The sequence below is a fragment of the Chelonia mydas genome, chromosome 25, assembly GCF_015237465.2.
Source record: "Chelonia mydas isolate rCheMyd1 chromosome 25, rCheMyd1.pri.v2, whole genome shotgun sequence".
NCBI classification, from domain to species: Eukaryota; Metazoa; Chordata; order Testudines; family Cheloniidae; genus Chelonia; species Chelonia mydas.
In genome coordinates, this window is record NC_057858.1 from 2,061,972 (window position 1) to 2,077,107 (window position 15,136).

General features: G+C 47.6%; 1 protein-coding gene across 9 annotated transcripts in view; it reads left to right on the plus strand.

Annotated features, from left to right (window-relative positions):
* MARCHF2 (membrane associated ring-CH-type finger 2) overlaps positions 1-15,136 on the plus strand; it is a 93,782-nt gene that overhangs the window by 21,118 nt on the left and 57,528 nt on the right. For 4 of the 9 annotated variants that reach the window (XR_006287422.1, XM_037885460.2, XM_043535750.1 and 1 more), the window contains exon 2: positions 10,493-10,722. Coding sequence is in view for 8 of the 9 variants with exons in the window: in XM_037885460.2 (XP_037741388.1) it covers positions 10,547-10,722 (176 nt within the window). In the remaining variant the exon portion in view is untranslated. Of the gene's footprint in view, positions 1-1,703; positions 1,810-10,492; positions 10,723-11,439; positions 12,175-13,349; positions 13,505-14,107; positions 14,137-15,136 lie in introns of those variants that run through there. The other 5 variants (XM_037885462.2, XM_043535752.1, XM_043535751.1 and 2 more) reach the window with 5 other exon arrangements.

Below are 15,136 nucleotides of genomic sequence, written 5' to 3' on the forward strand. Positions count from 1 at the left end.
ACAACAAGCTTCAGAAGTTCGAGAGCCAGGGCACACCTGCCAGGGCTCGGGGCTTCAGCCCTGCTCCTGCTGAAGCCCCGAGCCCAGCAGGTGCACCGTGCAGGGCTGAAGCCCTGAGACATCTCCCCCCCGCCCCCCTTCCCACTGCTCAGAAACCCCTATCTCACCACCCTGCTGCAAGGCAGAGGTCCAGAGCTCCTCCCGCCCCCTTTCTGGTAGATGGAGAATGGTGGGAGACCTGGGGGTTCCACGAGCTACACTTAAACAGTAAAAGAGCCACATGTGGCTCATGGGCCAGTTTGGCCACCCCTGCCATAGACATTCAGTCACAGAGCTTGGCTGTTTGTAACCACTCCTCCCACTGCACCAGGTCAGTCACAAAGTGGGAAGCACATCCATTGTTCTGACTCCAGCAACTGAAGATTTATATTGGGGTGGGCCTAGGGGGAGAAGTATTACTTGTGGTTTATTCACAGTGGCTCTTACTGTGTGCTGGGTGATGTACAAAGGGAAGCTCAGTCCCTGCCCCAAACAGCTTTACAATAAAATGAATAAACAAAAAGTGCTTCTCTGAGAACCACCTAATCTCGCTGTATGTGTGTGAGAATTCTGAAATCCTAGACGTAACTCACACTGCTGAGCTGAATTTCTAACACACGTGGTTTAGCCCTTTTAAAATCTGAGGGAGCTCTACAAACCAAGTCATTTTTGCTGCAGATCTGTTTAGGTGTTGAGTATGCGAAACTCCCATCTGTGACATTGTGGAGACTTTTATTCACCCTCACAGAACTCAAAGTGCTGAGGTGATCTTATTTTGTAAACTTAAAAAAAAAAAAATCTCTGGGCCGACACTGAGCATGGAAAATTTCAGCTGCAAAGGGCTGTTAGAGAAAGCTATGGGTGACTGAAAAGAAGGGTGTGTTTTTGAAAACAGCACTTGTCACTCACTCCTGGCTCTCGCTCCTTGTGGTGTTCCCGTGATAGGACTGGGTTTGGGTATGATGAGCTGTGGAAATTCTTGAGGCGAGTGAGTGTGTAGAGGAGGTTGAGATCCTGAGGAAGTCAGGAAAGGGATAAACTTGGCTTTGCATGCAACTTGTTCACCTGGGTTTGGAAATGGAATTGGAGTGCACTGGAGATGTTATCTTTGGATTTCAGTTGTTTCCCCACTAACTGTAACTGTGAAATACTAACTGCTTTTCCTTCGCATTTATTGGATGGCATTCGTCAGATACATATTAAAGCAGTGACTTCACACTACACCCTGCCATGACCATGCCGAGAAAATCCCAAGTAATTTGTGACAGACCACTCATTTCCTGGCAGACTGTAATGTGTGTCAATTCCCCTGCAGCACTGAATAGAGGCAGAGAGGTGGGGAAGATTCTGTGCTGCATGTATTTCAGCAAGATGCAAGACATGAAGAAATGCAGTGTTAAATATCCTCAGGATGTGAGGAGGGAGTAAAGGGTCTTGTGCAAATGCACAAAGGGGCATTTTTCTCCTGATTTGAAACAAAGAAAGAAATGTTTTGGCTGAGCAACTCTAACTGACCTTTCCAGTAAGAGCATATATTTTTCACCCATTTAGGTAAAATAGATTTTAAAAACTTAAGAGTGCATTTTTATTATTTGCAAAATAGCTAGTTTGATAATCATGCAAATGACATTATCTATGATGGGATTTCCTTTTTGCTTCTTTAGACTCTGGGAGATCCTGTGTCTCTTTTTTAAAAGAAAAAAAAAAAAAGAGAGAGAATGTTACAAACATGTACTTCTAGTCCCAGACACAGTCAGCCAAGAGGTAGAGGTGAGTTGAGTCAAAGCCAAATAGCCAAATCCAGTTCACATTAAAGTCAATGAAAAGGCTCCTGTTGAATTCAGTGGGAACTAGTTTGGGCAGTGGGTCAGGAAGATTCCTGTGAGGATGTGGAAGAAAGGTCTCTAGATAGCTGTCCAAAAATAGTTTTGCTAAACAATTCAAATCAGAAACATTAGAAAACTGTTCATGAGTTCCCTATTGAGGGCCTTTAGTGTCCGACATTTTCCAGTAACGCTCAAATGAGATTGTTGTGGAGTATTCAGTAAACCAGAGGTGTGTGTGTTTAGGGGGACAGGAGGTACAGTGAGTAAATGAATTATTTATAAATTACTCAGAATATGATTAGCACATAAGACTTTCTGTGAATTGAGGGAGCCCTTTGCTAAAGGTTGTTGCCTACCAAAGGGAAGTCAGGTAGAGATGCGGATTCGCTCCTGGATCTATTCAAAGGCAACAGAGCCATTCTGAAAGATGCAGTTTTCCACTGTGCAGGACTCACTAAAGTTGTTGTAAATTCCTGAAAAGGAAAGTTCATCCAAACAAGTTCTTCTATTTTTAATCTTCTGAATAAGTCTTCTTAAAATCTCCTTAATAGTCGTGCTGTCATCTTTTCTCTGCATGTCCAGCCAAGCATGTAACCAGGGAACAGCCTTTCTGTTGTTTTCTTCGTCTGTTTTAGCCTGATTTAGGCCCACCTATGACTGATAAACTGTGCTGGTTCATGGTCATGGCTGACTTCCATAGTGCAGAGAATTGAAAACAAAACAATTTCACTTCAATGTAATCGGTTATTTCAGGATCTCCCATAGGTCCAGAGCCCTTTCTGGGTATGCTAGTCAGCTGCCAAACACTGACTTGTCCTTAGCAACCACCCTTTTGAGTAAGCTCTCATCTAAACCAGCCATGCCTGACACATTCCGTGCTATTCTGTGTCCTAACCTGCCAGTGCTTGGGGCAGGGTTTATTGACCAAAAGCTTATGGTTATAAGTAATTTATTTGCATGTATGGAAATTAGTTTATTAATCTGCATACAATGACCCACATGGAGCAGAACAAAACTTGACAGCTATGGAGGAAACTGACGGAGTGCAGGGGTGTGGAGATCCAGGGGTGTGTGTGGAAGGCAGACTGAAAAGGAGCAGAATACGACTTAGGAGGTGCAGAGGAGGAGGGGTGACAGATGGAAAATGTGAGAGATGCAATATTGTAAAGGGAATGGGAGTGACAATGTGGGGGCAGGTAAATCTAGACTGGAGGCGGGACACTGTCAGGGAGCCCGATATGAGTAAAGGAGGAGACTGGGTGGGCTGGAGAGGAAGGCAGGAAGGGGGATGGAGTAGTGATAAAGGAGAGATAGGGAGAGTGATAGAATGGCAGCTCCCCCTTTTCAGGGGTTAGCAGAGGCGAAGGAGTACCCTCTAAGAAGCCAGAGGGGTAACATGTTTTTGCCCATGTATGTCACCTTGAGTTTTGACCCTGAAATGTTCACACACTCACACACTGAGGGGGTGGGGGGAGGAGCTGCAGCACAGGTGGACCAAAGGACCAAACCAGAAGGCAAGACTGGAAAAAAATATGGGTGGATATGAATCATTAATTTTGGTGCCTGGATCCTTGACGGAATGACTGGGGTTGGCAGTACCTTCAGACAGCCTCTTTGCAGGCTCTCAGGAAAGGGGTTAATGTAACTCTACCAAGCATTTTATTTCTTCTAAACAGCCATTCCAGAGCAGCTTGTTTTGGAATTGTTGTTCATTTTTGTGTGTCAACTTTGGATGAGCTGCTGTTTCTTCTCCAGCCAGGAAAAATCCCCCTTGGTCTGTGAGAATGATATTTAGTTAATATAATAAGCTAGTGATTGAAGTCACCGATGTTCTTCTGCACAATTTCCCGTGTTGTCATTGAGGCTGTTTCTAAAAGCCTTGCCTCTCTTTATTTCCACTTTTCATTTCTCATGCTCTCTTTGTGGGAAGACTGAATACCACAGAGATGACAAGGAGCACATGAACACAGGCCACAGTTGGGCAGGTCACCATTAAATGATGATTTTGGTCAAGTGGCACCAGAAGTCTGGAAGACTGCCTTAGAATGAGTGGGGGGACATACCCAGCGCTGCACCATCTGTTGAAAGCCAGTTTACTGTGATCATATCAGATCTCACAAGCTAAACAGGGTCAAATCAAGCTGGGCAAGTGCTTAGGTGGGAGACCTCTCAGGAACCACCTAGGTGCTGCAGGAAGTGGTATTGACTAACAGATTTATTTGGGCATAAGCTTTTGTGGGTAAAAAATTTCGTGGGATGCATCTGAAGAAGTGGGTTTTTTACCCACGAAAGCTTATGTCCAAATAAATCTGTTAATCTTTAAGGTGCCACTGGACTCCTTGTTGTTTTTTGTGGATACAGACTAACACAGCTACGCCCTGATACTTGAAGTTTTGGTGATTCAGTAGGGGATCCTGTTCCCTCTAAATTTCCATCAAGTCAATGCCCAAGAAGAATGCTTGGCAGAGTGGCTGGAGGTGCTGAGTCAGACTGTAGATGAGCAGTAGAGTGAACTATTTGATTCAGTTATTTTTTTGTTGCCCTACATACGAGAGAGAGAGGGCATGGCTACACTTGCAGATGTAGAGCGCTGTGAGTTAAACCCGCCTTCGTACAGCGCAGTAGGGAAAGCGCAGCAGTCTGTCCACACTGACAGCTGCAAGCGCACTGGCGTGGCCACATTTGCAGCAGTTGCAGCCGCATTGGGAGCAGTGCATTGTGAGCAGCTATCCCACAGAGCACCTCTTCCCATTCTGGCACTGTGGCTTGTGGGAAGGGGATGGGGAGTGCAGGGCATTCTGGGTCCTCTCCCAATGCCCCGTGGTGCATCGGTTCACATCCCAGCATTCCCTTTGTTTCCGTCCACATTTGGCGCCATCTTTCAACATTTTTTGTACTGCGTGCCCTGTCTTCCCTTTTGCTCTGCGGGAATGGAGCCCAAACTGCTGAGGAATATGCTGACGAGTCTCGCCAGCGCATCACGTTTGGCAGTCGAGTTATTCCTTAAGATCCAAAGTGACAGTGAGGACTCTGACAATGATATTGACTGGAGTAACGCAAACGACACGAGTTTGCTTGTGACATTCACGGACATGCTCACCACCGTGGAATGCCGCTTTTGAGCTCAGAAAACAAGCACTGAGTGGTGCGATCACATCGTCATGCACGTCTGGGATGATGAGCAGTGGCTGCAGAACTTTCGGATGAGAAAAACCACTTTCATGGGACTCTGTGAGGAGATTGAGAGCTGCCCTGACGGTGGAGAAGTGGGTGGCTATTGCAGTCTGGAAGCTGGCAACTCCAGACAGCTATCGGTCAGTTGCTAACCAGTTTGGAGTGGGGAAGTCGACCGTTGGAATCGTGTTAATGCAAGTTTGCAGGGCCATTAATCACATCCTGCTCAGAACCGTGACTCCGGGTAACGTGCATGACATTGTGGCTGGCTTTGCACAAATGGGTTTCCCTAACTGCGGAGGGGTGATAGATGGGACGCATATTCCAATTCTGGCACCAACCCACCTAGCCTCCGAGTACGTTAATCGGAAGGGCCTTCTCTATGGTTCTCCAGGCACTTGTGGATCACCGTGGGCGTTTCATTGACATTAATGCAGGCTGGCCCAGAAAGGTGCATGACACACGTGTCTTTCGTAACACTGGCCTTTTCAGGAAGCTGCAAGCTGGGAGTTTTTTTTCCAGACCAGAAGATCACCGTAGGGGAAGTCGAAATGCACATTGTGATCCTTGGAGACCCTGCTTACCCTTTGATGCCGTGGCTCATGAAACCCTACACGGGGAGCCTTGACAGCAGCTAGGAGCAGTTCATCAACAGGCTGAGCCGGTGCAGAATGACTGTGGAGTGTGCTTTTGGCCGTTTAAAGGGTTACTGGCGCTCTCTGTATGGGAAGCTGGACCTGGCTGATAACAGCATCCCCGTGGTTATATCCGCATGCTGTACCCTCCATAACATTTGTGAAGGGAAGGGTGAAAGATTCACTCAGGCATGGAACTCAGAGGTTCAACACCTGAAGGCTGAATTTGAACAGCCAGAGAGCAGGGCTATTAGAGGGGCCCAACGTGGGGCTGCAAGGATTAGGGATGCCTTGAGGGAGCAATTTGAGGCTGAAAGCCAACAGTAGCGTCTGGTGTGGTGCCCTGCACGGGAGTGAAGTGCGGTAGGAATCTGTGTTTGCTACGTATGATACGCTGACTTGCAGTGCCTGTTGGTTTCCTGGGCTACGGTTTCTTTTATGTTCTGCAATAATAAAGAATGTTTTCAAAGCCTAAAAATCCATGTATTGAAAAGAAACACAACACAACACAACTGCTTGGGAAACACAAAGGGCAAGGGGGTGGGATGGGGTGGGGAACGGTACAATCACAGATTTGCATATGTAATGTCTGGAGTGCTGTGCAATGCATGCTGCGCTTCAGGATGGCTACACTGCACGGTGATGGGGGCTGAGTGCAGTGGGTCAGGGTCGTAGTTTTCAGGGCTGGGTGGTGAAGGTGTTGGAGGCAGCAGATGGCAAGAACCTGGATGTTGGGGAAAGTGGTTTGGAGGTGACATGGGGGCACAAGGGAAAGAGTTTTGGGACAAGGACTGCGGGGGCAGAGGAGGTGGGTACAGTAGTGCTCCGCCTGCATGGCTATGAGCGCCTGGATCAAGTCCGCTTGGCGTTTCATGATGCTTGTCAGCCACTCTGTGCTTTGGTGCCAGCGATCCGCATTCTGCTGGGGGACCCTCCTTTCACTCTCCCGCCACTCCTGCACTTTTTTATTTTCATTAGTTGAATGCTGTGTGATTTTATGCAGCATGTCCTCTTTGGTTCTACTTGGCCTCTTCCTGATTCTTTGCAGCCTCTTGGCCATTGATAACACGGACGGCTGAGATCTCAAGGTTGCATCTGTAAAGGCAAAATGCAACACTTAAGAGGCAGCATTGTGCACACCAGACAGAGCAATTATTCCCCCGTACTCAAGGGCAAGCACAGTCTACGCAATAGCATAATTTGCCCGTCCCAAAGTGAGCGCACATAACCCACAGGAGCCCCAAAATGGTGAGTAAGCACAGGGTCAAGCGTGACTGATAGTTTCACGGCTGTAATGCCCTCTGGGTTTCATAGAATCATAGACTTTAAGGTCAGAAGGGACCATTATGATCGTCTAGTCTGACCTCCTGCACAACGCAGGTCATGGAATCTCACCCACTAACTCCTGTAACAAACCCCTAACTTATGTCTGAGATACTGAAGTCCTCAACTCGTGGTTTAAAGACTTCAGGGTGCAGAGAATCCTCCAGCAAGTGACCTGTGCCCCATGCTGCAGAGGAAGGCGAAAAACCCCCACGGCCTCTTCCGTCTGCCCTGGGGGAAAATTCCTTCCCGACCCCAAATATGGCGATCAGCTAAACCCTGAGCACGTGCCTTGGGGAAAGCCAACAGCCGCAGGGGGCCCCTATACTGAACACTGTCCCCACATTTTCCACAGGAGTTCGTCCTGGAAGAGATCTTGCTGCTGAGGGTGACCTGGGAAGCAAGGGAGGGTTTTCTGTTATAATGCGGCTTCCGCCCTGGCCCATATGCAGCCTGCCTGTGTGCAGCAATGGTCCTCACGGCACAGTGGCATGGACAAGTTAGCCTGACTGGGACGAGGACAACAGTGGCTCTCCCAAAAAACCTGAGCAAGTGCATTGCCCAAGTTGTGGCTGAGACCTCTGAAGAAATCACTGAGGCCGATTACCGCTATGTGAGAGAGCACATCAACGCCCTATTCCGCATCTAGGCATACATGCAGCCCTAACCCTCCTCGCCCCAAGAGCCCACACCGAATAACTTCCTTCCCAAAACAAAAGCCGCTTACTGGGAACCTCCTCTGGTGTTTGTCCTTCCCCAACCACCGGCCGCCGCGACTGGCTACCCTCTTCCTGGCTTGAGAACAGCTCCTGGCTGCATGCATCTAGGGATGCTGGGGTGTCTTCCTCCGCTGGAGCACCCTCGCTCCCGCTTTGCTGCTGCTCCTCCTCCTCCTCCTGCCTTGTTGCATTGGCCTCTGAGGTGTCCATGGTGGTACTCGGCATGGAGGTGGGGTCGCCCCCAAGTATTGCGTCCAGCTCTTTGTAAAAACAGCAGGTCACAGGGGCAGCACCAGAGCAACGGTTTGCCTGTCGGGCTTTGCAGTAGGCATTCCGCAGCTCCTTCACTTTATCCCTGCACTGCAGTGCGTCCTGGTCATGGCCCCTTTCCAGCATGGCCCTTGACATCTACCCGAAGGTATCGTAATTCCTATGGCTGGAGCGCATCTGGGACTGGACAGCTTCCTCCCCACAAACACTGATGAGGTCCAACACCCCACCGTTGCTCCATACTGGGGTTCGCCTGGCCTGTGGAGGCATGGTTACCTGGGAAGATGCGCTGAGAGCACTCCACGCCTGGCTGAGCAAACAGGAAGGGGATTTTCAAAATCCCCAGAGAATTTAAAGGGTGGGTCTCATGGTTGGTCACCTGAGGGCAGGGCAGTAGAGCGCAAAGTGATGACCAGCGTGGCTAGAACAGGCATTGTGGGACACTTCTGGAGGCTGATCACGGTTCACTAACAGACCAGGGCGTCCACACTGGTTCCGCAGCGCTCTAGTGGGGGCGCAGCAAACGTTATTCCACTCGCCGAGGTGGAGACCAGCAGCGCTGTAGCTGCGGAGACAGGGTGCTCTACATGCCTTGCCAGTGTGGACGGGTAGTGATATAGTGCGCCTGGGGCTCCTTTAATGCGCTGTAACTCGCAAGTGTAGCCAAGCCCAAAGAAGCTATGTTTGGCTTGGTTTTTAAGCAGCAAAGCTGGTATAGTGAGAGCAGGAGAAGAATTTGAGGAAACAGTGAACAAAATCTCATAAAATTCAGGGGTCTGATCCTGGAGTGGTTATTAAAGGGAGTTTCAATGATTACACCATATTTTAACCCACCAAGCTTTTCAAGAAAAGCTCTGCAAGCTAGCCACAGACTTATTTTGTCTATGAAGCGCTGGGTATATTTATAGCACCATTTGAGTCATCAATAATAATGACCTATGTACTGTTGAGACAGGTCACTGGGACAGTGAAGTTAAATGTATGGACACAAAGAAATGGAAACAGAAATTAGAGTGGGAAAAGACTTGTTGGGTCACCATATTTGTCCAAAAAGAAAAGGAGTACTTGTGGCACCTTAGAGACTAACCAATTTATTTGAGCATAAGCTTTCGTGAACTACAGCTCACTTCATCGGATGCTGTAGCTCACAAAAGCTTATGCTCAAATAAATTGGTTAGTCTCTAAGGTGCCACAAGTACTCCTTTTCTTTTTGCGTATACAGACTAACACGGCTGTTACTCTGAAACCTTATTTGTCCAGGACCTGTACAGAGTGGCTGAAAGAAGAATCCCCTAGGATTTAGGACAAAAACTATGGGTAAAAGTCACAAAGCTCTGTGTATGCAGAGTTTGGAAAAGCTGGCACAGACTCGGGAAAAGCCTGTTTAAAAAGGGTTAGGAGTGAAGATCTTAAAACACTTTATGGGATGATGGGAGAAGGGCAGAGACTTGGAAACTCTTTGCACTTCAGGACTGGAACTAAATGGGGAGAATGTAAGTGGAACTTTCACCTGCAAAAGTTGTGTGATTCTCCTCTGAGGTCACAGAGAGAAAATTAGCAGAGGGGAAAGGTGTGGTTCCTCCCTGGAAATTGACTCTTTAAAGGTTTGTTTAGACTCGAATGTAAAGGTGTGGTGTTAGCTAACATGATTCAAAAGGCAAGTGTAGACCAGCCATGCTGCCTTTAAATGTTCTAACCTGGTCCACTTAAAGCCTGGGGGTAGATTGGGAGGGGGAGCTTTATTTAGACAATAATGTATCTTAGTGTGCCTTGTCTACATTAGACTTTTCAAATATGTTAGCTAACACATTCCAGCATCACACCTTTAAATCTTAGTCTAGACAAGGCCAAAATGGCCCCATGGGGCTCTCTGGTTAATGTCCCATCATTTCCACATTCAGTGTGCTCAGTTTTACAAGCTAGGATGGCTATTCTAGTGGCGGGTACTGTGAACTCTCTCTGGAGGAGCAAAATACATAACATCCTCCCCAAAATGGATGAAAAGGCCACTTCATTTGGAACCTCAATTTTATGTCAAGGCAGCCTCACAAAATTCTACGTCTACATTTCAAGGACAAGTACAGCCTGGTAAAATATCATTAATGGCTTTTCTTTATCACAAGGGTGGACAAGTCAGTTTTGTGCCTAGGCCAGTAAGGACAAGTGTGCAAGGCTTTGTTTAGGGTTCCAGTTCCCATGTATGTAGGAGGACAAGGTAACAACAGCACAATTAGTGATGTTGAGGCCAGAGCAGGATCCTAAATGACTTGGAGTCAGGCTTCCCCTCTCCCGTTGCCCACTGACTGCAGGTAGCTGATTCTGTGTGACAGACTTGCAGAGCAGTGTAAGAAACAGCACAATGGGGGAAGGCGAGTCTGATGGCATGGGTGCTGTGTGCCTCAGTTGAAGCAGGAGAGGCTGGTTGTGAGAGAAGCTAGCTGGAGCTTGAAGGAGGAGTGAAATGGCTTAGGAACCTCTTCATTGGCTTTGTCTCGTTTTGTTCCAGGCCTATCATGACTGTGAGATTCAGTCTCTGAAGGAGTAGGTGCTCTTTGTTGCCATGACGACAGGCGACTGCTGCCACCTACCTGGCTCTCTGTGTGACTGTCCAGGAAGTGCTGCTTTGTCTAAGTCAGTGGAGGACTCCGACATCGGGCGACCACAGTATGTCACCCAAGTGACTGCAAAAGATGGCCGGCTGCTCTCGACAGTGATCAAAGCACTGGGAGCACAAAGGTAAAGGAACGTTGCTCACTGCTTGCGCTGGGCTGCATTAGCCTTTTGCTCTTAGCTATTACTATATCCCAGCCCATTTGCCCAGGAGCTTCATGGTAAACTAATATTGGGGATGATATCTGTTTAGCCAGACCTGTCCAGGGGAATAGACCCTAAAATGGAACCTAATACTAAGCAAAGACATACAGTTAAGTAGGCTCTCAAATGTCCATTGCATCCTAACCAGACTACCTAGCACCGACCAAGCCTGGGCCCTGGGTGCTACTACTGGCATCAGCTGGGGCTGCAGTGAAGGTGAGACATCCACCACTAAAGAAGCCAGGGACTAGGCTTACTGTCATGATTATTTCAGCACCAAAGACTTAAGACAAAATGCAGTCCTTGCTCCAACAAGCTTGTGATGTAAAGAGTGCACGTGCAGACTGTACAATGCCCTTTCTCCCCAGCATACTGGAACAGCAGGGCACTTATATCTGAAGAAATCATGATGTCCAAATGTAACTAGTGTGGGATTCTTGTATATTTGAATATCCCAGCTACTCACAAAAATGGGCAGACAGAACAGAGGGTCTGTATGATGTGCCTGGGAGTCATAGAGGGTGATGTGTGTCAGTTGAGTCCATTCATGTGTCTGATAGAATCTAACCAAGCTAATAAAATTTAAAGCTGTATCTTTATAGAGCATTTGCCAATTTTTTTTCCACATCTGACTTCCAGTTTTGTCCTCTGCAGACCAGACTGTGTCTTAGTAGGCCTCCGGGATTGTTGATTCAACAAGCAAATGGCAGCAAAATGTGCTGAAACTTTTTTGGTTAAAAAAAGCGCAGATAAGCTGGGCAGTCTCCCTCTGCAGAGAACACAGACCTCACATTCAACTCAGCTAGTGAGTTGGTCAGAGATCTTAGTTTCAAATCCTACCTGAGTGTCAGTTATTCTATTCCATTTCAAATCTCTCCATAAACTACAAATAAAGAATTGATGAAGTGTGGAAAATGGTGACTCTATGAATATGTGGAAGGAAAAGCTCGACGCAGACACTGACAAAGGCAAAACTGAATGCTTTGTCTAACAAACCTGGAGCAGAATGGTGGAAGTGAGACTTGAACTTCTTTTCTTGGGGACTGCAATGGGAGTTCACGTTCCTCTCTGCAAACAGACCATCTGGGTTTTATGGGCCGGGATGTAGGAAGTCTGGCCTAGTAGTCAGAGAAGGAATAAGCTCTAGTGAGCAAAGCAGGTATCCAGGGTGGGGAAGGAAGTCAAAGGTCAACATCAGTTTTAACTGCCAGTTACCAGAGTCATGGGTCAAGCCAGAATCAGGAATTGAAGGTGAGGATCAGAGCCAAGGTCAGCTGCCAAATGCCAGACCCAAGGGTCAAGCTGGAGTTGGAGCCAGGACTGGTCAATGAGGATTGGAGGTGAGGCAGGGAGGAGCCAGGAACAGGAAGAGAGGTAAGAATCAAGTGAGGAGCAGGAGCACAGTGGGAACAGGAGCAAAGGTTGGGTAAAGCAGGAGCAGAGCAGGAATAGGATTGGGTACAAGAAGCAGGGACAAGCAGGGTTCAGTGCAACTACAACAGGAAACCTCTTTGTTGGTTGGACAAACTTCGTGTTCCTCCTCCTGGTTTAAATAGTGTAATTGGATCAATCAGTGGAGCCAGGCAGTCTTTCAATCAGAGCTCCCATGGGTGGTGCCTTGACAGGGGCTATCGCCCTAGTAGCTTCTCAACCCACCTAGTTTCACTGGCTATTGGGTGGAGGCCAGGATGTGACAGTTGTCTAGGGACTCGCAGGCCTGGGTTCAAGATCTGGGAGATCACATCACCCCCCTTCCTATCGCAGCAATAGGATGGGCTTTTCAAGATGGTTCTTGTGGAATATTTTTACAGATTTGGGGGCATGGACATTTTCAGCAGGCTCCCAGGAATGCCCCTCAGGCCTGTAACCCTCCCAATCAATCAAATGCCACAGCTTACCCTACTTGGTTTTAGAATCGAGCACTTCATGGCCGATATACTCTTCATGGTCCTGTACCCACGTTGGAAAGGGGGATGGCTGGGTCTGGTGGGGAAAAGGGTTAGCCACATATGGCTTCAATAGGGATGCATGAAATGCTGGGTGGATTTTGAAGGAACGAGGCAGGTAGAGTTTGAAGGTGACAAGGTATCAACCCTGTTAGTGGATTCAATACGGGCCAAGGAATTGGTGATTGAATTTATGGGATGGTTTGTTGCTATGGAGGAGATCTGCTGAGTGCCATACTTTATGGCCTACAGTGAAATCGAGGCCTTTTTGTTGCCATTGGTCCTCATATCGCATGTAGTCCTGTTTGGCTTCCTCAGCCGGGTTTTTAGCTCCCCATGGGTACAATGGATCAGTTGTGCCCAATCTGAAGTGGCTGGAGTAGGGGAGGTTGGGGGTAGTTAAGGATGGAATTGGGGATGGAACACATAGTTTGCAATAAAAGGGCTTTGTCCTGTGTAGGCGTGTTCAGTGTTGTTATGTGAACTCTGCATAGGATAGCGGTGAGGACCAGTCATTCTGATGGTGATTGCTGTAGCTCTGGAGATACTGCTCCAGGATTTGGTTCACCCTTTCTGTCTTGCTATTCATTTACGGGTGATAAGATGAAGAAAGACAAGCGTGTACTCCAACCAATTGGAGGACCTCCCGCTGGAAGCAAGCAACGAACTGAGCACCATGGTCAGAAATAATGCGCTCAGGGAGTCCAGGAAGGCAGATGATCTGGTTTCCCTGTAGCTGGCAGTCTCCTCGAAGGAAGGTAACTGGGTGCAGGGCACAAAGTGGGCCATCTTCCTGAGGTGTGTGATAAATGAAGGTGGGTAGGGGGAGTTACCTCCCTGTTATGGACATCCAGCCAGCCAGTTAGCTATAAAATCCCTCTTAATAGCTGTTCTCTACTTGCTTTACCTGTAAAGGGTTAAAAAGTCTTACTGCTATGCATAAGTAAAAGGAAGTGAGTGGGCACCTGACTAAAAGAGCCAATGGGAAGGCTAGAACTTTTTAAAATTGAGAAAAAACTTCCCCTTTGTCTGTGGTGGTTCTCCTGGGGAGAAGGGGACAGAGCAGCAATGCTGAAAGAAGCTTTGGGCCAGGTATGAAAAATCATTTGTATCATACCTAAAAAAAACGTATTTAAAACCCCAGATATGTAAGTAAATCAGGAAATGTCTAGGAAGATGCGATTAGGTTTATCTTTTTGGCTTGTGGATTCCTCTGTGCTAACCCCAGGTGCTTTTGTTTTGCTTGTAACCTTTAAGCTGCACCTCAAGAAAGCTATTCTTGATGCTTAATTCTTGTATTTGCTCTTTTTAAATCTAGCAGTAGCCTGAGTTTTCCAATGTATTTTCTTTCTTTCTTTAAGAACAGGATTGGAGTTCTGTGTCTTAAGAGGTTTGTGCACATGTAGTTTTTGTTTGTTTGTTTGTTTGTTTGTTTTTAATGAGCTGGTGGCAACAGCTCATTTCCTTTGTTTTTTTTTTTTCTCAGCTCTTCCCCGGAGGGGGGGGTGAAAGGGCTTGAGGGTACCCCACAGGAAGGAATTCCCAAGGGCGCCTTCCTGGGTTCTCAAAGGGGTTTTGCAGTTGGGTGGAGGCAGCATCTACCGATCCAAGATCAGAGAAAAGCTGTAACTTTAAAAGTTTAATACAAGCCTGGAGTGGCCAGTATTACTTTTTAGAATCCTTGCGGCTCCCACCTTCTGCACTCGAAGTGCCAGAGTGGGGAATCAGCCTTGACAAGGTGACTGAGAACAGTTAAGATGGCTATATACCTATTGTACTCAGGTAGCTCCATGATTAAGTCTAGTGAGATGGTCGAGGGTTGGGCAAGCCCACAAGGTTTGTTATGTGGCACCTTAGTGCAGACATAAGGAGGGAAGAGCATCTTTGCCAGCAGGCTGGCTAACCTAGTGAGGAGGGCTTTAAACTAGGTTCACCGGGGGAAGGAGACCAAAGCCCTGAGGTAAGTGGGAAAGCGGGATACCGGGAGGAAACACAGGCAGGAACGTCTGTGAGGGGCGGGCTCCTGCCTCATACTGAGAAGGAGGGGCGATCAGCAGGTTATCTCAAGTGCTTGTATACAAATGCACAAAGCCTTGGAAACAAGCAGGGAGAACTGGAGGTCCTGGTGATGTCAAGGAACTATGACGTGATTGGAATAACAGAGACTTGGTGGGATAACTCACATGACTGGAGTACAGTCATGGATGGTTATAAACTGTTCAGGAAGGACAGGCAGGGCAGAAAAGGTGGGGGAGTAGCACTGTATGTAAGGGAGCAGTATGACTGCTCAGAGCTCCGGTATGAAACTGTGGAAAAACCTGAGTGTCTCTGGATTAAGTTTAGAAGTGTGTGCAACAAGAGTGATGTAGTGGTGGGAGTCTGCTATAGAC